This window comes from Ctenocephalides felis, unplaced genomic scaffold (assembly GCF_003426905.1).
Source record: "Ctenocephalides felis isolate EL2017-DRISC unplaced genomic scaffold, ASM342690v1 CF-g0.4_SCAFFOLD_03571, whole genome shotgun sequence".
In the NCBI taxonomy this organism is placed as follows: Eukaryota; Metazoa; Arthropoda; class Insecta; order Siphonaptera; family Pulicidae; genus Ctenocephalides; species Ctenocephalides felis.
The window spans coordinates 34938388-34963635 of record NW_020539725.1 but is presented as its reverse complement, the minus strand read 5'-3'; the positions used below and the strand labels follow the sequence as shown (position 1 = coordinate 34963635).

Here is a 25248-nt window from a genome sequence, read left to right as displayed (position 1 = left end):
TTTTAAATTCAAACATTTTCAAAAAAAAAAATCCAAAAATTTACAATTCTCACCAGGCAGCCCACCAATTTGAAGAGAAAATTGCCACAAGACCTCATTTACTCTAGTTAATCTTAAATACTTTTGTTTTGCTATATTTTATATTTCTTTTTTGTTTTTGTTATTTTTATTATTATATGTTAAATATTCCTAGTAGATATGTCGCTGGGTGTTCCTACTATTCTCTAGTTAATATTGTCCAATATATATTGTTAGCAGTCTCTGGTTATTGTTTGTGAAAAACAGATTGTAGAATAAAATTTAATAAAAAAAAGGAAAATAGTGCAACTTGATTATTAAATCATTGCATATTATGTTACGTATATAGTAACAAAAGAAGCATATTTTTTGCATATAATAATTTGAAAATAAATGACCAAAATTATATTCTAAAATCTAGAATTCTATTTATATTCTAGTGATAACCATAGGGTCCACATAACAACATTCAGGGATTCCACGTCAGCGAAACAAAATTCGGGGTCCACGAAATGAAAATGAGAGACCAGAATATAACACATCATAATCTATTTTTGTATACTATCCTATAATAAAAAGTCATATACAATATTTCTAAATAGAACTAAAAAGTAAATAAAAATATAGTTCTTTTTCTATAAAAATGCGTAAGTAGTACATAAAAAGTGATTCGATTTGTGGTCGCAATATGGTTGAGCTTCTGAAGACCCTGTTTGCTGAATATTGAAAGGCTTGGCAAAATACTTTGGGTTTTTTGAGACTATCATAGTATTTCTGGATACTAAAGATAAAAAACGATTCAATGGTTGTAAAATAGACAGTAAGAAGAAAATTTACTATTTTTACTGATCTCCTAACAAAGACTAGAATAAAAGTAATGTAAATTAGAATTGTTGCCAAATGTTGATAATTTAACATTTAATTTTTGCCTACTTTATTTTTCTATTATTATTATTTTATCTTTAATTAATAAATATATAAAAGTAATTAATTTTTACTTTAAATATTTAATAATAATTTTAGTACAGTTAAAAAATTATTAAAAAATCTGATATACAATATAAATGGTGGTCCATGGGGTCCACAACACAAAAAAGTTTGAGAACCTATATACTAGATTGAGATCCTATATTCTAGCTATTTGATTTGATATATGATTCGTATTTGCTTATCGATTACATTAGATAAATTATAACGGGAAATAACAAATATACACCTAGAATTTTATCATCTACTTTACCTTTCCTATTATTATTTATACGCATTATTTTTAATTTGATAAAATCACTTGAGATGAACAACCTCAAATAAAGTCAAAAGCCGGTTTTATCAACGTATTATTCGATAATTACAAGATGTTCAAATTAGTATCACATTAAAAGTATCATTAAAACTAATAACCATATAATTTAATTCGTTTGGCTATTAATATCAATGAATAAGTACCAGGAATTTTTATGAAATTATATTTTTGAAATGGATTTTCCAAAATAGTAGTAACTTGAAATTAAAATACTTTTAATTTTGGTAAATTAAACAGAAGAATTCTTTTTCATATGTTTGTTGTCCGTCATTCTATATTTTACTGAGTTTTTCGAAAGTATGACTTAATTCCTTTATCACTTCCTTTTCAATATTAAACTAAAAAAGTAAAAAGTAAAAGTTTTCTAATACAGGTTTAAAAATTGAAAATTGTTACAAAATAAATGTTTACAAAAATGAAAATTATCCAGTGTTGAAAGCAAATCTATAAACTTTCATTGAGAATGAAAATGTTCAACATAATATATAATTAATACAGAGTGAAGAATATTTTATTTCACTAATATTTCAATTCATTAGATTTTTCGGTGTCAGTTATCAGTTAAAACAAATCGTTTTATATATTCTTATTAGTAATAATTAGTAAGACATAATTTTGGTTCAAGTAATAATTAACTAATAATTTTCGTTATATTTTATCAAAGGCTTTGATTTCAAACAATTTGTCAAAATGGTCGTTTATATATCATTGTAAATATATTTTTTCAAATAAAAGATCTTTTCACAAGTATGACCTTTAAATAACACTTTATTTCATTGAATGTGGCTTTTGTGTTTCTAAAATAGCCATGTATCCACTGAAAAAGAATCTAGTTTATTAAAAATTATTTTAAACATAATTAATTCTATTTCAGTAACTGGATGGTTGCCTTTTATTTAATTTTCTGAAGAGGTAATATTATTTATGGTTTTATTTTGCTAAACTAAAAACCCCTCTGAAAACCTTTTATTTTCAAAAAATATATTTTTAATTTTTTCAGCAAATATTTAAAAAGTTGACGAGACCTTTATATTAATAAAAAACCTCCTATAAAACATACACCTGGGTGAGGTAAAAAGGATCAACTAGGACTTCAGTCTGGCAAAGGTGTAAGCAATAATATATAGTAAATAAAATATTAAATTAAGTTAAGAAAAGCAATTTTACAGGAGATAAGTTAAATAGTTATTACAACTCTGCTGATAAATATTTCTGACAAAATACCAGATCAAATATAATCCAGACAGTGTTATCTCTGTAAAAAATGAACCAATGAAATTTATATTTTGCATCGGTTGAAAAATGTAGCTATTATTTCATAAAATTTCTTTAAAAATTAAATGCAAGAAATTTGATTTGTTTGCCCCCCTAATGAGGTAAAAAGGACCAGGCAACAAATTTTGAAATAAATTTTTGATTCATTTAAAAAATTAATATCAATAATAAAACAATAATTGCAAGAAGCCCGCTCGAATCAGTTTGAAGAGCACTGATTTGCCTCGAATGTGTGTATTTTTAGAACACATTCTGCGTGACATACAAAACATAGCTTTTGGAACAAAATGCCAATACAGGTTTCCGATAGACATAAGATAGAAAGAATTGAAAACTAAACAAGCAATTTAGGAATAAAATAAGGGAACAACATTTTGAGTTGAAATATAAAATACTAAATAGTAATAAAACATATGTTTAAAATATATATGTACATACAAATATATGGATAATTTATATGAATTTATTTATAAGGAAATTACTATACTTTTCAAAATACTGTATGTAAAATGTGATAACAAAAAAAGTTTCTACCATTCGTTATCAATGTACCAATAATCACATTACGTGTCAATAAGATAAAAATAATTCAAATTAATTATTCAAATGTTGTGATAATTTATGCATATTGGTAGTTGAATATTACATAATGATTAAAACATTCATTAATTTAAACTAATTTAAAAAAATAATAATTAGCAATTAAATACACTTCATAATAAATTCTAAATTCAATATCTGTATCATTTTATAATCGGGCTTAAGTACATATTTATAATCACTCGTTAAAATAAAGTTTCCTGATAATTTCGATTAAACTTCAATTTTTCATTTGGTATATCAATTTCATTTAATGTAAATAATTCCTAATGATGATTATTATCACACAATGTTTAAAAACATATATGAACGTTATCATAATTAACAAGGCAGATGATAAATAGCTTTTAAAATGATATTATCAATATATTAAATGACAAATTGCTAACGAAAATAAACATTGTCGAACATATGTTCGGTGTTGAATTACAAAACAAACAAGTTTAAATCTCAATTTGATATAAGGATATATACATGAATATACGATAACTCAGTTGAGTAATAAATTAATAAATTGCAAAATTTTATAGTGCTATGAGGGTTACTATTTATTGGGGTATAATAAATATTTACTCTACAATAAAACTAAACTTCAAAAAGTTTATTTGGATGCTTGTTAAGTTTTATTTACATACCTGCATTTCGTTTTTATACAATGTGAGATAATTCCAGTAGTTAATCGATTTGACATCACACTTTTATTTGGGAAACACTCAGCCTTAAATACTTAATTTGGAGCAGTGTCATGTAGAAGCTAAAGACAACACCTGTCTATGAACACTTTGTATTCACTAAATTCCACAACACACATGCCAAAATCACACAAAACACGCACCTAAATCACAACACTACACTTACACCGACTACTTAACACATTTTGCTAATTGAAAAATTAATATAATTAGTGTTCATACGCAATTTTTTTTTAAGAGAGTCCATAGCACAAATGATGTAGTAGAATTAAATGGCTACACTAATCTCCCATAAAACATTGCGCGTTACATTGGTAATTGTGTTGCCAGTGGGGATAAGATGTCAACTGGCGTTGCGGCGACCCTCGCGCCTCTCGCGGTGTTTTAGGGAATATCTATTGCATCTATGGTTGAATTGTGCGCGGGCTTTTTGAAATCAATATTCCAGTCACAAAGCAAAGCCGCACATTCTAAATTTAGTGTGTTAGCGACAATTGTTCAAATACTTGTATTTGAAGAACAGCCAGAACAGTATTTTATAAATTTAAAGCTTTAAATGAATTTTGATTTTTTTAAATTTGAAGACAGAACAATCATTTATAAAATATTCAATTCAAGATATTTTTTAAGAAAATCAAATTTTAACCATAACGATTTAAGAAACATTATAAAACTTAAAAGAGCAAATACTAATTTGCTGAGTCTTACATAAACATTATGGACCATACTATTCAAATAAATCTAGTTCTTTAAATTTAATGTATATAATTAGTTTATATAGCTAACAGTATTTAACTAAGCAATTTTTTTAGTATTTTTGCAACAACTTTCAAAATGTGATTGCCTGTTAATTTTATTTGTATCTGAAATGTTATTGAATCAAAATGAAACGTTGATTTGGAGGATATATTTAATGTTCAAGAACATACAATATAGTATAATTTACACATAATTGTTGATAATTTATGGTTTTTTTCTACCAATAATATTCAAGAATCATTTACTTATACTAAAGAATGTATTTGATTTTTGCCTACAATAAATTTGACAAAAGCATAAACTAAATGCTCACTCTTTTATTCCATTTAAACCTTATCACATAAGATTTGAAATCAATACAAAAAAATACAAGTACTGGAACAAAATATCACATAGGCCAGGCATTTCTCAGCTATGAAGCATACAAAAAATAAAGATTGTCTATCTAAAAAAAAATAACTACACTAAGACAATTTGGGTGTTCCAATCCGTAACAGTGGAGCATTTCATCTGTGTAATTACAAAGTCACAAATAATTGTGCAATGTAAAACCCTAACCAAGTATCAATATGATAAATATGATAGATGACATAAATCTCATGTTATCATCGTAGGAAAATTATATAAATAGTGTTAGACAATACTTTAAAACAATGCCCTAAGTTACTACGATTTAACTCGTGGCACATTGAACTCTGTTTGCTCCAGGGCCTCCCTCATCATCTTCATCATATGCATTTTTATGACTACGTCTTCGTGCCTCTTGTTCTGGGTCCATGTCAATAAGCATACATTCTTCAGCACCTAAAAAATCGAAATTATGCAAGATTAAGTTCAAATAATATAAAAAAATCTAATAATTCATCTACTAATTAATTTCTTTTTTTTTCATAAATATTTTCAACCACAAGTAATGTCATAGTTTTATGTTGATACTTTAAAATATAGTATTTTATATATACTATCCAGCTTAGTTTGGTTTCTGTCCAAATATTGAATAAAAGTACGACATAGAAATATTGTAAAACTAGTGCACCTAATCATACTAGATTAAATTGAAATAGCTTTGAAATAGTTTGGTTTCTGTCCAAATATTGAATAAAAGTACAAAATATAAATTTTGTAAAACTAGTGCACATAATCACATTAGATTAAATTGAAATAGATTTAATAGTGGAGTTAACAAATATAGTTCAAGGTAAATTACTAACCAGGAGGAATCTCAACTACTGGTCGTGGTGGAAGACATCTCTCTAAAGCTGCAACCATTTCTGGAGGAATAACGTTGGGGAATGTAACCAGAAACTGTACAATCAAACGTCCTATAAGAAAGTAATTTGTATATTACATCAGTGACAAAATTATAATAATTGCAATTAAAAGTAATATGATATTTACCTTTTTCAAAAGGATTTTTATATTGTGGCATGCCTTCATTAAGTACACACTTTACATCACCATGTTTTATGACTTCTCCAGGCAAGCATGTCATTACTAAATCACGATCATCTAAAGTTTTGACCACCTAAAAAAAACACTCATTTTCATTAATCAATTTCACCAAAAATAACAATATTAAACAAAAATTATTATCATAATTATAAATCATAATATGTTGATAAAGCATTTTATTTTAAAATCAAAAACAATATTAAATGAGAATTAACATAATTATAAATCAAAATAAATGGATAATGTTATAAAATCACCTTTTGGAAACCACAAAGAGCCTCGACAAGTTGGATATTCATTCTAAGAATCAAATCACTTCCTGAACGCTTGAAGGTCGGATGATCTTTTTCATCAAGAACGATTACTATATCTCCTGGTTCCAGTTCAGGTTCTTGATCACCCTCACCAGCAAATACAATTTTCTGTCCATCAGTCATACCTTTGTCAACATGGACCTGTAAATAAGAAATTAAATAAATAAAATTTTGTTATCTAATACACAAGCTTTTCACATTTTTGCATGTCATACATTTGGACATTTGCTGTTATTATTTAGAATAAGAAAAGTGATATGATTATGGAAGAAAAATGTAAATTACTTTGTAATTGATAATAATGGACAGTATTAGCAATTTATATATTAAATGATCATTAAGACAAACAGTATAACACAATATTTTCATATTTCAGTTTGAATTTTATTTTTATAGATGAATTTTATTAATATATTAACTTACTTCCAGGATCTTTCTTTCTCTTGTTGTTTTGCGACCTTGACATTGTTTGCAGCGATCTTTAGGATTAATTCTCTCACCAGATCCACGACATTCAGAGCAAACAGATTGAATCTGCTGTATCATTCCTGGTCCGAGTTGTTGTATTTGAACCTATTGAAATATTAATTTCATGATCCACATTACAGACTTAATATAAGAAGTTGTTATGATAAATATAAAATTATTTCTTTATAACTTGATATGACTGAAAAGAAAAACATTCTCAATGTCTAAACTATATGTCCAATAAAATGGTATTAAGAACAAATTTATAAATGATTAAAAATGTCAATGATTGTTTTTTATCCAATTTATGTGGAATTCTACTAAGCAATTTCTAAAATCTAATCTAAGCTGAAAACAATTAGTTTTTTTTATTACAAATATAAATTATATATAAGTTCAAAAATTTACCTGCATGCCAGTACCACGACAAGTTGGGCATTGTTCCACTGCACCTTTTTTGCCACCCCGACCTTCACACTTGTCACAAATAACACTCTTTTGTAAAGCCAATTTTCGAACAGCTCCTTTGTAGAGTTCTTCTAAAGACACAGGCAACTGATGAATGACATCTTTGCCACGACGCTCACGCCTTCTGAGAAATAAAATTATTAATAATGGTATTCTAAATGTTGTTCTATCAAGACAACACCGAATAGAAATATTCTAGGCCCATATTGGCACAAAATGAATGCTGATTATACATCTCTTCACATTTTTATACAATTATGATGATTTATTACAGGTTTATTATAGGTTTAACAAACTAGCAAAATTTATAGTATAACAATTCAAATTTAAAAAAAAGTATTTTACAGCTGCAATATGTTATTTTATTACCTTCCACCTCGTCCACCAGAAAATCCTCCACCAAAGAACATATCGAAAAGATCCATGGGGCTGCTAAATCCTCCACCACCAGTTCCGCCTTCTTTAAGAGCTTGTTCTCCACCTGAAACAGTTTTGTAATAAAGTCTATAAATTGAAACAAAATGAAAGACAATATATCACTAATATATTACTACTATTCACATTTTATAAAAAGTATCCTTTTTGAGAGAATTTAGCTTATGACTAATATTCAATATAATTCAATTATATCTCATCTTTAACAAATTATTGAAAAATTTAATTAATTTGATTGCAAAACTTGATTTGATTTATAAAATGTAATTTTCAATTATCTTTTTTAACATTTATCTTGTAGCTGCATGCTTTTATTACAATTCAATGAAAGAAATTGAATAAATTAAGGCTATATTAATAAAAATAATCTGTTGCCAGCAGGTTGTGTAGAAAAATTAATTATAATAGCCTATAACAGGATTTTTGATGTCACGAATAAATTTGTAGTGTCAGCAGTTTGATCTAGCATAAAATTATCAATCAAATATTAGTCGAAATAATGGTTTCCAACTTGTTGAAATCTATTATATCTGTATTAAAGAATGCCAGTCGTAGGAATAAAACATGAAAATCAGTAGATGCAAAAACCTTTTCTTGAAAATGTAAGAGCTATTTGGAATTGTAAAACCAATTTAGTAAGTAAAATGCATACCTTGGTCATATATACTTTTCTTAGCAGGATCAGAAAGCACTTCATAAGCCTGTGAAATAAGTTTGAACCTTTCTCCTTCATTTGGATTTTTGTCAGGATGATATTTAAGGGCCAATTTTCTATATGCTTTCTTTAAATCTTCAGGTGTACAGCCTGGTTTTACACCCAGCACATCATAATATGTAGTTTCTTTAACCATGATTGTTCTAGAAGAGTTATCATTACATGTAATGATAGTGCGAAACAAGCATGGTCGCAAAATTCAAAATGACTTACCTTTATTTGAGTTAAATAAAATAGATTCTCAATGTAGTCAAGTATTCTTTATAAACGTTTTACGATTAAAAATGGCTATTACGACATATAATGCGGCGCTTTTAAGAAAAGTCGATGCGAGCTCGGTCGAGCACAACTATATCGAGAAGACTTTATTTCTCAGTTGTTCTAGAACGTTCTGTAGAAAATTCCTGACGTCTAATGGTATTGCCACAACATGATCGATTTCCTTCCTAGTCGATAGTGTTGCCCGACGGTAAATTATTATTTCTGTATACGAAAGATTCTAAAATGAAATTAAGCGGGATTTATGAAATCATTCCATGATAAAACAATAACGATAAATACAGATTTTTTTATCTGTAAACATATAAAACAAGTAAATGTCATAAATGTATATTGGATTTATAACTTATATAAAGAAACTGGTACTAAATCGAACCTTCTTTATATTCTTTTCTTTTATCTGTGAATCGAACTCTAAACTTAACGGACAATGAGTATATATAACCGAACATTTAGATGAAAAATATTAAAACTAGTGGTATCGTGCCTTAAGGCAAATTGTATATATAACCGAACATTTAGATGAAAAATATTAAAACTAATGGATCGTGCCTTAAGGCAAATTGCTGGAACTTCCCGTTTCGTATTGTAAACATTGTCTAATATTTAAAAAAATTATATAAACTGAATTACAAAGTTAAAATCATTTATTTAAGTATATAAGTGAGCTTTAGAACTTTAGCCAGAATTAAAATTAAATTCTGAATTAATTTCGAAAACAAATTTGAAACAATTTTTTTTCCAAAAGCAATTATTTTGTTAAAACAAGCAGAAAGTTCTTTGAATGATTCAAATCGGACGCATAGTTCTCCCAATAACTGCAATTTTTTGCACATTTAGCACTGCATCTTCAAAATGGCCAGACCTGCCTTTGCCAAAAACTAACCACCCTTTCTCCCAATCATTACAAATTGAATGTTTTTTTGGTTATTCAAATCGGATACTCGGTTCTCTCAAAAACTCGATTTCTATTTTCTGCACTCTTTGCCCCGTATCTCTGTAACGGCTGGACCTGCCTTTGCCAAAAACTAATCAGTACATGTTCCTATCAATAGGAATCGAATGTTTTTTGAACCATTCAAATCGGTTTATCCGTGCGCCCGAAAACGTGAACGAAAAAATGCGGACATACAAAGCACACACACACTTTTTTTTCTGAGGTATATCAAAATGTTCAGAAACCTTCAAAACGTTCAAAATGTTCAGAAACCTTCAAAACGTGAAGATATGCAAACATTTTCATTTTCGATTTTTGGCCCATTATTATAACTACTCTACGGAAAGTTAAAAAAAGTTATATGAATATGATTACTATGTTTTCCATTGTGGGAAATACTAATTACTTATTTATGTTAGAAATTATTATGTTAAACTCCCAAAGTAATTGTCTAGTGGCGTTCACTTTTAAATGAGTAAATAATTTTGTTTTCAAAATTTTGAATAAGTGGAAGATTTGTATTTGTATTTATTATTTGAACTGAGCTGAGACTGGTTGAAATTTGCTGCACTTTCATGTATATTTAAAAAATGTATAAACTAGTGCTGTGAGAACATTAAAGACATAATTAAAGAATATAGTCTTTATTTGGTTCCCAAATTAACTATTCAAAAATATTACTGTTGATTATTAATTAAAAATGGTCATATAATATTTACGATTTGAAATTATTGTAGCAGCTTGTCTTGAATACTGTGTGTGCGGATTTCTTGAATAAATTTTGAATTCCAAAGTATTGACGCAAAAATTTATGAAATATAGTTACAACTTATATTTGCTATTGTGTGATTAATAGTTTGAAGTGTTTTGTATAGATTTTCACGGAAATAATTTGAATGTCAGTATGTCAAATGTTTTTACACTATACACAATTTGCAAATTTTTCCATTAACCTGTATAAATAAATATTATATTACTTATTGTTCAATTGAATCTATAATATTTAAATACATATATAATACATATATAAATATAAAAATCATAATACATGTATCAATATGGAATTATTTAATACTTTCATTTAAATATGACATATATTTATTATAAAAATGTACATTTAATTATATTTATATTTTATAAATTTATATGCAAAACAATATTTAATTCTTATTCGTATCTGTATTCAATTTTTACTAATATATACCTACTTGTGGCATTATAAATATAGATTCCGTCAGAATGCGCAAGCGTGGTATGGCCATCAGTGTTATGCATCGTTCGTTGTCGGAGCTTTCATGTATTACTAACTGTGTCAAGCTCACTCGTAGTGCAAAGCTCCAAAAGCTCCTCGGAAAAACTATTGTGAACGCATTAACAGACGCACAAACATTTTATTGAACTTATTTCTGTTAACCAAACAAAAAGGTATGAATAACATATTTTATTAATACTATTTGCTGTTTATTAAACACACATTATATATATATATATATATATATATATATATATATATGTGTGTGTGTGTGTGTTTGTATGTATAAATAAATAACTATGTACAAAATTCAGTATTGAAATATAAACAAATAAAATCAAAGTTTATTCAAATCGTGTTTAATACTTGTTGTTGTATATGTCTGTTTACCTAATTATGAATATGTTTTTCAGTTTCATATATTGGTTCATTTTCAATTATAATAAATAGAAGATCGCTTATGAACTTGCATTCTCGTGTAACCTTATGCATATTCAATTTTGATTATTAAAATGCTTAATTTTATTTTATTAAATATGATTGTATAATTGCAATTTATCATTATTGTATGTTTCGTCATATACACTTCTATACTGTAACATTATTGAGAAAATAAATTGTTATTCCTGTTTAATTCAAGTTCTGTTAAAATCACTTACACATTCTTCATTTATGCATTTATATACTGCATGTATGATAAAAAAGAAACATACATATTATTTATATATTATTAGAAACATATATTATTTCTACTATACTTATATAATTTACATTATATATATATATATATATATATATATATATATATATATACAGGGCTGGTCCTGGGGTCCTCAGCGCCCGCATGCCATTATTTTTATCGGGCCCCCTAATTTTATTTACTAAATTCTGGATTCAGTACATAAAAAATTAGATATATGTAATATATTAATATTTGGGTTTTGAAGCATTTTACTTATTCATTTTGGGGATTTTATGCGATATATTCTATTGAGCACATCATAGAGATTAAAATTTTTTTAGCCTTTCATTATTAAACATATGGTTTTTCATAGCACTGGTACTTTATGTTGGATTATTTTAAATTATTTTTTTATTATTTAAAATTTCCAAAATTGCATAGTAAATTTCTCCTAATTGATATCGTAAGGGCCGTATGTATTTATCTTTACTTTCCCATTTGTTGTTTTAAAGTGATACCTTTAACGTATTCTGAAAATGTTGTCCAAAAATTAGTGAAAAATGCAAAGACATTATATATTTCTTGAAGTAAATTGAAAAAAATATATTATAAATTTCATTTCAGAATCTCGTTTTGGCACCCCCTAAAGTGTGCGCTCGCATTTTTTGCATGCATTGCATTCAAGATAGGACCGGCCCTGTATATATATATATATATATATATATATATATATATATATGTTAGTTGTAATCGTTTTACCAGATTAATTATTGTATTAAAATATAAAATTAATAATATATTAAACTAAATTAAAAAACAGCTATTTTGCTATTTTCAGTTAATGCAAAACGTTATTTATTATATTTTATAAAAATTAAATTTAAGTTAACATAGTATTAGTTGTACTATGCCATGCAATTATTATTTTTATATAAAAGACTCGTTCAAATTTGTTTTTTTTTTCATTTTCCTCAGATATACGATGCACTAAAATCTAATGAAAATCATATTTCAACATAATTTTGCTTTTTTATTATGTCCTATTTATTTTATGTTAATTTCCCAGGGGTATGCGTCCATTGACTGGACTCATTTTATTTACCGTGGTTCTGGCTTCGACGAGTTGCACGCCACTGCGACCGCAAAACAACGGTAAGCTAAACCATATATTATCTTTATTTGACATATGCAAAATCATCAGTATTCGTGGAATCAAAGTCGAAATGGTGGTATGAGCATTGTAAAAATATAACATTGAAGTATCAACATCAATAACTCAATAAAAATATATTCACCATTGCCTGTTCTGTTAATTCGAATTAGTTGTATCAATCAACTAATAACACTTATCGTTTTGGATTTGTCGAATCATAAGTGACAATTACCAAACGTATTTTGTGAATATGATGAATAGTAATTTTTGGCAATAATAAATTAATATATTTAATTTAAAATTGATTGATTGAATGATTTTATTGGTACAATCAATCATCAGATTTTTATTTCAATTTATAACAGTACAAAAAGTATTTTACAATATGTATGTACTGCCATAATAAAGAAAAAGAAATATCGAACAAACCTCGTGTTTGTTCCAACGCTCATATGGCATGTATGCAAACTGCATACAGAATTGAGATGATTTCAGGAAAAGTCGAAAAGCGAAAAGAGAAAATGATTGGAAATGGGTTCGAGTCTAAAAATATAACAAAGAGGAAAATCTTACAACCAGAACACGATCGTGATACTTGTTCACAGCAGTTCTTGATAATAACAACTCAGATTAGTCGGATCCTGAAAATAAAATTCACAAATTCGTTTCCAAATATTTGATAAAAAAAATAATTTTTGATAAGACTTTGCGCGTCATCAGAAGCACGGTGAATTATTAGCTAAATAAGTACGTTATGTACGTTCAATAAATACTAAGAATAATAATCTAAACACTGATTTTATTAAAAAAAAATAGAAAGCTGTTTTTGAGAACTATTTTGATTTGAAATTATTTTATTATTCAATGATGTTTAATATAACGCCACTAATATATGACATAATTTAATCAAATAGGGAGTAAAAAATGAATATAAAAGACTCTTACATTTTGTTTTTTTATTAAATATAAAACCAATATATAAACACATTCATATAATGGAAAAAAGTTCTCAATCTAAAATTCTGCTTATGACTGTGTCTTGCGAGTTATATAGTTCAACTAAAATATATAATATATTTAATTGTCTAATGTTTAGGCTCTAAACTTTAGAAAATCTTATAAATTTACAAAATATAACTTCTATGTCACGTAGGTAAAAAATATTATGGTATCCAAAATATAGATAGTATTTATAGAGCTTTCTTCCAAAATTCTCGAATAAACTAAAATATTTCATCTAACTTGTGTTTTAAGTTCTATATTTTTTTGTACTTTTTCCGAAAACACTGTAACAAATATTGCCATCATTTTTGCTTGTACGTCATTATTTTGATTCCTCATTTTTTTCTTCATAGAATCATGTATTATATTTTTAGATATTATTGTCATTGATAATTTTTGCTTCTCAATATCTTTCGTGATTTATTTAACATTTAGTTTCATAAAATTCGTATCTTTGATACATGAGATTTGTACTTGCATATGCAGTGCTGGATTTGGGGCAGTCGGGCTAATGCCCAGGGCAAATATTAAAAAACAATATATCTATACATAAAACAAGTATATATAATGCGTGATAAATTTTATGCAATTAAATAGTTTTCTTAATTTTAGAAAAATGAGACATAAAAAATGGAACGGCAATTTTGTCAGTGCCCCGGGGCGCCAAATTTGTAAATTCGGCCCTGCGTATATAACGCACTTTTCATATAAAACTACAGTTTATGGTATAGGAAATATTTTACGAAGTTATAATGTGTAAACATAAATTTGAAGTCTTCCATAAATCTTGTAAAAAATACGTACTGGTCCTTTTTCTTGAAGCATTTTCAGAATCAATATGTTGCGCTTCGTTGGAGACCTTTTAGATACATCAGTAAATTCGTCCTTATATTTGTTTAATCCAATATAGACAGCAAAAGGATGTTGGAACAAAACCTACAGTCAATAAAAAGAACTTGTAAGAATGAACAAAGAGTTAAAACTATATTTATTATTTAAAACAAGAATATAATATGTTCGAGTTTCAATTACTACACACTTAATGTAAAATTCCATACATTATAAATATTCCTTTATATATTATATATGTATAAATATATTTTTTTTGTATAATACGTTCCTCAAAGAATCAATAAAAATATAGAAGCTATCAATAGAAATATAAAAGTTTAATTAGTTTCTTATTTTTATTATTTAAAATTTAGTTAATTTTATACTTTACCAAATATTCGATTTACATTAGTGCTATAGATAATAAATGAATTCATATTTGTAAATTAGTTTTTTTAATTTTATATATATATATATATATATATATATATATATATATTATTTTCATATCTCAGTCATAGTTAATAAATTCATTGTCATTTAAAGACTAAAGTGTCTCTCCATTAGAGAGCAATAAGTACTTATAGAAAGGTTTAATATTAATTTAAAAAAAGTTGAAAATTGAATAAAATCTACAACATGTATCAGATTTCTTAAGAAGTTTCTTATGGATTTTCATACTTTCCAGAACATCTTACAGTCAGTCGAATACAGTAGATAAATCAACATGCTCTAATATAAATCTCTTAAAAAACACAAAATCGCAAGCTTTGTTAAAAAGGTCATTTACTTATCGCTGGGTCATACATTACAAGATTAATATTCATGAGTTCTTTGTTAGCCAGTTTGGCACCAAACATGCGAAGTATACATGTGATTTTTATCGCTGAATAAATCATAGCTTTGTCCTATATTCGATTGTAGGCAAAATTAAATTGTATTGGAAAATGGCAAATAGCGTCAAACAAAAGCTTACGTCAAAAGTTTCGATATTGATTGTACTCATAAAAAATTAATTTCGATTTCAGTGCGTTTTTCCCTCAAGGTACTCATTACGATTGTATGGTCCTGCATAAATCCTGTTTTTTAGCCACTACTCAAAAAATATCTGAAATAATATTTTGAACTAGAGATGGGCTTATCATATCCGAAGCCGGATCGGTTAGGATTTGACTCCGTTTCAGAGAAGAGTTATATCCACTTAAAAACTCTATAACTCCGACAACTTTGAAACATTAAACTTGACACAAATGTGTTCTCTAGTGTGTTTTTAACATATCTAAGAATTTATTAAGACTTTGGAAATAGTTTATAAATAGTTTAAACATTTTTGTTCATTTTATTATAATAATTACTATTTTATGCATTTCAATATGCATACAAATCTCAAACAAAAAACTTGGGAATCAAAATCAATTTTGTAATTAGTTTTGAAGAGAAAATATAGAATTCTTTGAATATGTTTATTTTTATATGAAAATAATGCAATGAACCTTATATAGAAAATAAGAACAAATATTTGTGTATAATATTTTCACAAAATAATAATGCCTCACATTCTTTTATTATTTTCCTTTCGAGAATTAATTATACATTAGGTAGTTTAATTAACATACTATTACTTTTACACAATTATAAAATCATAATTTTATAAAAGTTATAGTATAATACTAAATATTCTTTAACTGGTCGTATACCATTGAAAGAGCTCATTTACGAACAAACATTATCGTACACAGAATATAGAATACAAAATAGCATTATTTTGAGACATTATATACCTGGAAAGTCCTAAAACTGCCTACGAGACGAGAAAAAAAACACTTCTTTCGACCCAAATCTTTGTATTAGTAAAAAATCTCTAGCAAATATCTGCACATGTTAACAGATTTAGTATCAGTTTAGGGAAGTCGGATATGACAAATCCTGTGAGACGACTCCACTCGGATTCACTCCGAGAGAAGAGTTGTATCGGAGTGATAACTCCGGAGTGAGTTACCTATCTCTATTTTGAACCATTAACATTTTGAACCGATTTAGTAGACTAAGGAGCTAACCCTCCTGTAAAATAAACTGTTACATAATGTTGTTATGGCAACGCTATGTTAAGCTGTTTTCTTGGTACTAAAAACTGTCAGACTTACGGTATATTTTACCCGAGAAGTGACCCTTAAAATCACTATATAAATAACTATTTTAGAATGTAATTCTACGACAATACGTAAATGCCATACAATACAATCTAATTTAATTTGTATAAGGTAGCTAAATGTTTCCGCTAAATTATTCTCACTATCGTATTCTGAATGAATTTTCTATAAATAGTAGTTTATTTCCGCGACATAGGAGAAGCTTTCAGTGGTATGTAATTTGCATGTAGTCGTCATTAAGTCCATGTGAGACGAGAATTTATACGGTTGTATACCCAGGTACATGTATAAGTATTAGTTCACTGATATTTGATATATTTCCTGTAAGTATCGAATAAATTGTCATGGGATTGCACAAGTAGGGATGGTCATGGTTATAAATGTCACGTCGTAAACTGCATGAAACATAGGCATTGCCATGTAACGTCAGTTGATATTGGATAAAAGTAGCAAAGGTCAGGATGAACTGATGGTCTAAGTGCCTGTACATCAAATGTGATATAGTAATATATTGCATATCATATTAGTTGGCTGTACCATATATAAAACCACAGCATTAGATGGAAATAGATAGCCCATGTAACAATTTCTTAGCCAAAGTCTAAATCATAGGTTCCCAAACTTGTTTGTGCCGTGGACCCCTTGCGATGTTTCATTCAACGGTGGAACAACAAACTATTGAAGTTTTTCCGCTCTCAATACTAGTATTGAAACAGATTGTACGTTTTCAAAAATGCATAATTCGATTTTGATGAAATTTGACATACATAGTTACTACACTTTACTAAACATTTTACAGAAATTCAAAGTTGGGACACTCAATAGTTTTTGAGAAATGCGAGGTTAATGCTAGTATTGAAACAGATTGTACGTTTTCAAAAATGCATAATTCGATTTTAATGAAACTTAACATACATTGTTACTACACTTTACTAAATATTTGACAGAAACTTATAGTTGGAACATTCAATAGTTGCTGAGATAGGTTTATGGGCGGCTGGCTCCGCGCTCAATACTAATATTTAAAGTTTAAATAATTCCTAAATATGAGGTGGGCCCCCATTTTTATTTCGTTGACTCTCAAATTTTGTTTTCTCTGCCGTGGACCCCTTGAAAGTTGCCATGGACCCGTGGGAATCACGCATGGGAATTTGCATGAAGTTGGCCAAAATGTCATTTGATTTAGACTCTAAATCAAATGACATTTTGGCCAAGTTCATACAAATTTGAATAAGATAATTTTTATTTTTTATTTTTTTTATTGTATTATTCTACAGATCAAACTTTGGCTCACATACACATACATACTACCCCCAATTTTGAGAACTAGTTGAGAAAATCTAAAATTAGTAAACTGATAAAGTGCTTCATCAAAATAAATGAAGCATTTGAAAAACTTGCATTAAGTTGATTAGCAGACAAATTTTAATTTCTAGAATTTTAATTTAATCAAATAGATTGATTAGTGGGTTTAAGTTAATAAGTTCAAAAAAAAATACTAAACATTTTCAAATTTTTGTACACATAGATAATAAAAAGTCTGAATAGTTATATAATGTGCATGTCATTCAACTACACCAACAATAATTTTATAGACATTATTAAGTTATTGATACTCTAATTACGAAATTTCGTTTGATTTCTGTATATTTATATTTATTATGCAGATTAATATTGGATAGATATTTCTACATTTCTTATCTTAACATACTGAAATTGAAAATAATAATACATAACTGAAATTTTGAAATGAATGAAAGCCACAATTGACTACTATACCTTATACTCGTTCTTCATTTAAATGTATGTTATTGCTCATTATTATTTGTTAGATGTTAAATTATTTAATAGTTGTAAGAAATATTGTAATTAAAAAAAAGAAAACAATTGAGACAACCAGCTATCAAGGTGAGAGAGATAGATGCAATTTTCAAAATTTGAAATAAATATCTAAACTATGAATATTCAAATAATTAATTATACATGAATTAATAATTTTTTCGATCAAATATATTATTTAAACATTAAGAACCTTCTTTATTAAAAAAGTGAAAATATAACTTTAGCCACATTTTTCGGTTATTTTGGGTTAATTTTCATTAATGTTGGTTATTTAAACCTTGAAACCGTAACCCAGTAAAAATAATGACAAAATTGCGCCAAGTTATCTAGATCACCATCCATTATATTATTCCTAAATTAAAACCTCTAAAAGTTATCTTCATTGCCTCATGATATTTATTTCCAAATACTTATAAAACATGAAATTATAATTATAGGAGTATACAATCTATGATTTTAGATAGCGTCGATAATAATATAATACTATGAGTCACTATGTTTATTGCACGAATTTTTGATATTTTCCATCACAAACTATGTATATGCTAAATGGCACGTTGGTTATAATAATTCTAAGTCACCCAGAAATATACATCTGCTTTGTGAAACATATCAAACAAAATAATAAATAGTTTACCCTTAAAACCGTAGCACCTAGGTTAATCTCCTTTATTTGTGACACAGATTCCGAGAATGTGTTCACACACCGATTGGAATTAGCTCATCGTCCCAATAAATATTAATTCCGAGTTCGCACAGTTAATTAAGTTTGCAGATTGAATGAAAACTCATTTCCAACCCCAGCATCAGAAGAGTGTTCGAAAATAAATAAAGAACATCGCTTTTCATACGGAGACAGTGCGGCCTCCGATATCGATCGGCCTGTCACACCGCACGCTGCGGACCGTGTTATATTGAAAGCTCCAATTCACTTTATCTTATATTATAGTTAGTATCGCATGTGCGGATACAGCAAACAAAAATCAAGTGCAAGGTCATGTTTTACATACAGGATAAAATATTGAAGGAAAACTTTATAGGCGACACGACGATGATACATCTCATATGTAGAGCGAAAAATTATTGAAGAAAAATCATTCAATATTGAAGTAAAGCAGTGGTTCCCAACCTGTGGGGCGCGTCCTTTAGAGGGGAGCGCGTAAATCTGTTTCCAGAATACTATTTTCAAAATAACCCAAAATTTATGAAATGATATTAAAAAGTAAACAAAAAAATAATTAGTTTTTATGCATATTGTTATATAATTTTGCATATTAAGTTATTATTAGTTAGTATATTATATATTATTATATTAATTTGTAGTCTGATAATATCATTTGAGTATTTATAAAATTATATTGTTGCAAAACGTAAGGGGGGCGCAACAATTTTTTTATTACAGCATGGGGGGCGCAGTGTGAAAAAGAATGGAAACCACTGTACTAAAAGATATACGCACATATTTTTATATTAGTTCATTTATAGCGCGGTTTCAATAGATTTTAATTTTAACCGGCGTATTGCCATGGTAGAAAATTGGGCATTTATGAACTACGCCCAATATATCTTTAGATAAGGCTCGTACTCGACACTAGAACCTATAATAAACTTCAATAAGTTTCAGAAGTACGAAATCAAATGATTTATTTATACAGGGTGTCGCAGATCTTGACGTCAAGCCGAAACATAGAATTGACCATAATTGTCCTGAAAATTTAGAAAAAAATTCTTACGTTGTGTGGACATTATGAGCTCAAAGCTCATAGTTCAACAAAAAGTCTTAATTCTTGAAAACTAGGGGCAAATGTGGTTTTACTTTTATTGTGGACCTAGAAATATTATTCGCGGTTACGGTTCCAAGGTTTAAATGAATGAAATTGATGGAAGTTATTCACAGTAACCAAAAAATTGTGATGATTTTCCCAAAGCTGTCGGTTGCACTTACAAGCTCATAATTTCCAAACAATGTGAGATAATTTTTTTTTCTAGTTTTTTTTTCAGAATAATACAGTCTGGCACACTCTGTATATATAAATCTTTTGATTTTGTACTTCTGAAACTTATCTATTAACAATTAGGTATTTTTAACATTTTAGTTGGATTATTGTTAGTGCATAATTGATATAAGTGAATATATATGAAACGGAGTATTGGAAGGACAACATAACCTACATTCACCAGAAATCTTGAAGACAATCAATTAAACCAAAATTTATTTTTTTTAAATATTTAGTTATCCAAACACAAAAAAATCTAAAAAAGAACTTCTAATTAGATTAAAATTATTTATCCATCTGTTTTTCAAAATCTGTTAAAGTTTATAAAAATATTAATATATTTTTCTGTCCGATTATGTTTTCAATTGAGTTTTCAATAATATTCAGTCTTCCGACAGCTTTCAATCCGAATTGATATTGACAGATAAAATATTTCTATAATATATCTACAAAATATACTAAAAAAAACTGAGATGAGAAAAATAGAATAGTATTGCATAATATATTTTAAAGCAAAAGCAAGTGCAATATTAAACTTTTTTATTTACCATTATCAATAGTTTATATTTTAATATTACATTTAGTTTACCAAACAAATACTGCTAGATAAGCAAACTAATTCCCAGTGAACTTTATAAATTTTGGTTAATAGCTAACTGCATAATTCTTTTACCATAAGTTCTATCAGATTTTAAAGTAAACTAGGAATTTTAAGTAACTAGAATTTTTAACATAAATTCTAAATTGCTTTAATTGGAACAAGCCGGTTGATTCTTAACTTTATAAAAATTATAAGAAACGTAATATTTAAGTTTTTTTTTTTTTGAAATTGATATGAATATTTTGAATTCAACACAAATAATAGAAGTATTGTCAGTATAAATAACTTTTAATTATATCAATAATAATGTATATAGTCAACCATTAATATTTAATTGTGACAAAAAATTAAATTTAAAATTTATTATAAAATTATGTATTGTAAAATACAACCGACAGTATTTTCATCCTTCTACGCAGTTGCCATTAAATAGTCCTTCTGTGGCGAGAAAGTTATATTTTATTTCGCATGCTTTTACATAAGATATATGCAAACACGCTTCCCATTTCAATTTTCTTAGGAGTCTTTTAAAAGTCCCACAAGAGAAACTTGTCAAGTCAAACCAAATATTTCTCGAGAGTTTCCGTTACATTTGACTTATGATGTCACATGTGTCGACTGCAGCGTTTTATCAAGATGGAAAATGTTATAACTTGAGAATTAATACGAATATAATTTATTCATAAGTTAAAGTAAAAGTAGAACGTTAACGTCAGCAGGCAATGAGTTATTTTAGTTCATACTCACGAAAACTTTGTAGGATCTCAAAAATGCTTCGTTCTCTTGTTGCTACTTACGAGTAGTTCAAGTTAAAATACACTAACTTTTCCATAAAATTAGATTGAAAATACATACTCATTAAGCAAAATCATGTATTGAGAGATTCGAATTTTTTATAAAATATAATATTATATATATGTATACATATAATAATAGTAATGGGTAGTACTGCCCAAAGACAGGTCCATGAGCTAAGTTAAGCTCCAACTCAATACAGAAATGCTTAGTATGAAAAATTTTCCAATGCCAATTAACACCGCAGTGCCCTAAATGGGCTATTTTCGATTGGAAACATATTCAAGTGAAAATGGACATTGCTGCTGCACGATATCAGGTTGTCCAGAGCGGGGCTGTGCGTTTTACCGTTATGGAACACCTATGTATACATATTTAATTAACAGATAATATGATATCAGAAGCTCAATTAGTCAATTTTATTACAATGATTTAAACAATTGTGTTTTTTTTTCATTTAATTTTGCAGCGTTATATGTTGGAATTTTTCTCTGAAAAATTGAATAAGCTTCAATATATAAAATCCAATAATGGTAACTCTAAGATTTATTAATATTAAAATAAAAATATTTTGATTTATTTTAAAATTCTGAAATTATTTTAAAAAATAGTAAAACTTCATTTATTCATTAAGTATTCATTTTCTGTCTGTTACAAAATATTTAAAATACAAATATTTATAAATAAAAATTATTTTTGTGGGAAACTATCCCGGTGCATGGTTTATATAAATATTTCATACTCTAAAAAAACAACTACTGTGTATGATTTAGTATATATATTTTATAGCCAAACAGAATATTCATTTTCTGTCTGTTACAGAATATTCATTTTCTGTAATTTGGGTAAATATCAAGATAGAAATCAATACTTTTTTATGTTAAACTCATAGAATTAATTGATAATAATAATTCAATTAAAAATTTTAAATTAAAATTTAGTAGTTTATTGACAGTTAAAATGATTACCATTAGTTATAATTATTAAAAAATAACATATACATTAACTAAAGTTCATTATTGATTAGACGTACTAATTTTTTCAACTTTAGACGGTTATGGATGTATGTACGAGTATAATGTATATTTCGAATGCAGTAAATATAAATAGATTACCTGCTGGCTACCATTCAATTCTTTTTCGAAATTAAATGCAATTTTAGATGATGAATGATATTTACATTCAACGCGCTAAATTTGTATTCTCTATTAATTGAAACGAAAATTTAGTGACTGGTAATAATAAGACTCTCTTCGGATTTTTTGTATCGACCAACAAAATTCAACTACGAGTATCAAATATCTATTCAATTATTTTTTACTAGTCTAATTTTATTTAAATATCTCTTAGTCTAGTTTTATTCAACATCAAATCAAGACATAAAATGAAGTCATATACAATTACTTTAAAATTGTTCTATGCATACTTTATATATACCGCGGCTGATTAAAAAAGCTTTGATAGATTTCGTTATATTCCAGAATTCAATGAAATTTCACAACTGTATAATAAATGTACCAAACGATGCAAATCGAATTCTTTATTTAAGAAAGAATTTATATGATTCAGTTTTATTTAGGGTTTATATGAATTTTATTTAATTCAAATTACACTTGATATTTGATTAAAAAAATAATTATAGAAATATTATTTCCTTATCATCGCTAACTTTTCCTCTTTGCTCAAATCCTCGAATTCTAATAGGGTACTTAAATGTTCCTTGAGCTTTCGGAGCATGTCGATAATATGATTTTCCCTTGTATTATACATTATCAGAATCTCCGCTGTGTAATCGCGTTGCGGCAGTATGATATTATAGTCCTTTAACATTTCGACTGTGTTATTGTAGTGAAAGGGCTAGTTAACATTTTTGGAAAATATAAAGAAGTCAGAAAAAGTTACGAAATATCGTGTGAGAAAGTGGTGAATCTAGTAAGAACAAACCCCAAAATTTAACAAAAAAAAATCTGTTATTTTTTCTAGGTACTAAAAATACACGTGATGTAGGGTTGGGGAGAAGGGTTTAGTTTAAATATCACCGCGTATCACTAAGACAAAGAATCCTTAATTAATGATATAGTTTATTGGCCCAGCGAATTAAATCGCCGGGCACACAAAAAATTGAGTTATATACTCATTTGAGTGCTCCCCTCCACGGAAATCTTTAGTAAAAGGCGAAAGATTTATTCGCTCTGAAGGGAAACCAGAGTGCCGAGCCGACAAATCAGTTTTATTTTATCCTCACCTAGGTGTAACAGTGCGGCGTGTGTTGCGCTGCCCAGAATACCGAGCAAGCTAGCGCTATCTGTTGAATCATTTCGCGAAGAAAAAAAATTTTCATAGTTAATACAAGCGTCAGAAGAATTAAGAAAATTTCTCAAAAACTAACCACCTTAAAAATGAATGTACAATGGGTGCTTGCGTATGTTTATATGAACTTATGTTGAAATCTGACATTTGAAAAGAAAAACAAAAAGGAAATGGATTTAATACGATTCGTATTTTAAGGGGGTTATTCGTTTTTTTTTACATAAAATGTATTTATCATTGAGACAAGCGGTTTTTTATTATAAACAAAAATTACAAAATCATAGAATATTACGAAATTATCCTCTTTTTTTTCGCCGTCATTTTTAAACCAGGAGGCGCCAAAGTCGGCCTTGCAAAATCGATCTCTTTTGCGGTGCCACAGATAAATCCGTTGCGCATCGCCCGAAACAAAAAAAAAAAGAAACTACGTAGAAGAAGAAGTTTGAATCCAGTTCCCCTACCAAAATGAAAGAAATAAAGCAAGAAGGAAAAAATGGCAGCTATTTTAAAAAAAAGTGTTAAAAAAGGCCTTGTTATTGGGGTCAAAAGCTTCGCAAATTTTTTTCGCGTTATGTTATCAAGTTGTTTGAGATAGGGGGACTAGGTATGTTTATATTCAAATCATTAAAATTTTAATTTATGTGAAAACCAAAATTTTGTTTGAACTGAAAATAGATACGAATAATTCTATAAAAGATATTTTTATGTTATATCAAAAACCATTTAACAAAACAAAAAGCTTAGAATTGGATAATCTTTATGTTTTTTGTTCTTATCTTCTTACTTATAAGTCAGAATAATTACTAAACGTTTTGTTCTTAAAAAAAAGAGTGCGCGTAAGGATCACACGCGATTGAAGTAAAACTTTTAATATTGTATGAGTAGGCAATTAAGATAAAAATAAAAAAAACATATTTG

The 25248-nt window shown here is 27.5% G+C and overlaps 4 protein-coding genes and 1 non-coding gene across 7 annotated transcripts in view; 1 reads left to right on the top strand and 4 right to left on the bottom strand.

Annotated features, from left to right (window-relative positions):
• Positions 1 to 4112, bottom strand: part of LOC113386939 (putative mediator of RNA polymerase II transcription subunit 26) — a 165719-nt gene extending 161607 nt beyond the window's left edge. For both annotated transcript variants that reach the window (XM_026624697.1, XM_026624698.1), the window contains exon 1: positions 3832 to 4112. The gene's annotated coding sequence lies outside the window, so the exon portion shown is untranslated. The remainder of the gene's footprint in view (positions 1 to 3831) is intronic.
• A 1039-nt stretch (positions 4113 to 5151) lies between these two features.
• Positions 5152 to 8898, bottom strand: LOC113385147 (dnaJ homolog subfamily A member 1-like). 2 transcript variants are annotated; one of them, XM_026622960.1, is made up of 9 exons: positions 8713 to 8898; positions 8437 to 8642; positions 7719 to 7830; positions 7290 to 7473; positions 6837 to 6986; positions 6357 to 6554; positions 6046 to 6172; positions 5859 to 5969; positions 5152 to 5451 (listed from the first exon to the last, which is right to left on the bottom strand). In XM_026622960.1, exons 2-9 carry the CDS (start codon positions 8633 to 8635, stop codon positions 5321 to 5323), a joined length of 1212 nt encoding a protein of 403 aa, XP_026478745.1. In that variant the 5' UTR covers positions 8636 to 8642; positions 8713 to 8898; the 3' UTR covers positions 5152 to 5320. The 2 variants fall into 2 exon arrangements, with proteins under 2 accessions (XP_026478745.1, XP_026478746.1); XM_026622961.1 differs by having other exon boundaries at positions 7290 to 7470.
• Positions 8899 to 11052: 2154 nt separating this feature from the next.
• The window catches only part of LOC113384969, a 38128-nt gene continuing 23932 nt past the window's right edge, over positions 11053 to 25248 (top strand). The window contains exons 1-2 of the mRNA XM_026622749.1: positions 11053 to 11140; positions 12716 to 12801. Coding sequence (XP_026478534.1) covers positions 12720 to 12801 — 82 coding nt within the window. The 5' untranslated portion in view covers positions 11053 to 11140; positions 12716 to 12719. The remainder of the gene's footprint in view (positions 11141 to 12715; positions 12802 to 25248) is intronic.
• Positions 14614 to 25248, bottom strand: part of LOC113384970 (protein AAR2 homolog) — a 36484-nt gene continuing 25849 nt past the window's right edge. The window contains exon 3 of the mRNA XM_026622751.1: positions 14614 to 14740. The gene's annotated coding sequence lies outside the window, so the exon portion shown is untranslated. The remainder of the gene's footprint in view (positions 14741 to 25248) is intronic.
• On the bottom strand, positions 24110 to 24232 carry LOC113387090. The gene has a single exon (XR_003368059.1). It is a non-coding gene; the product is annotated as a U5 spliceosomal RNA (small nuclear RNA).

Bases quoted from the DNA above. Each gene is read 5' to 3' on its own strand.
- LOC113385147 (XM_026622960.1), bottom strand. From the start codon at position 8,635: ATGGTTAAAGAAACTACATATTATGATGTGCTGGGTGTAAAACCAGGC. The intron at 5,970-6,045 runs GTAAATATCATA...ACTTTCTTATAG, and splicing joins TAAAAATCCTTTTGAAAAAG to GACGTTTGATTGTACAGTTT. The intron at 5,452-5,858 runs GTTAGTAATTTA...TCGATTTTTTAG, and splicing joins AGTAGTTGAGATTCCTCCTG to GTGCTGAAGAATGTATGCTT.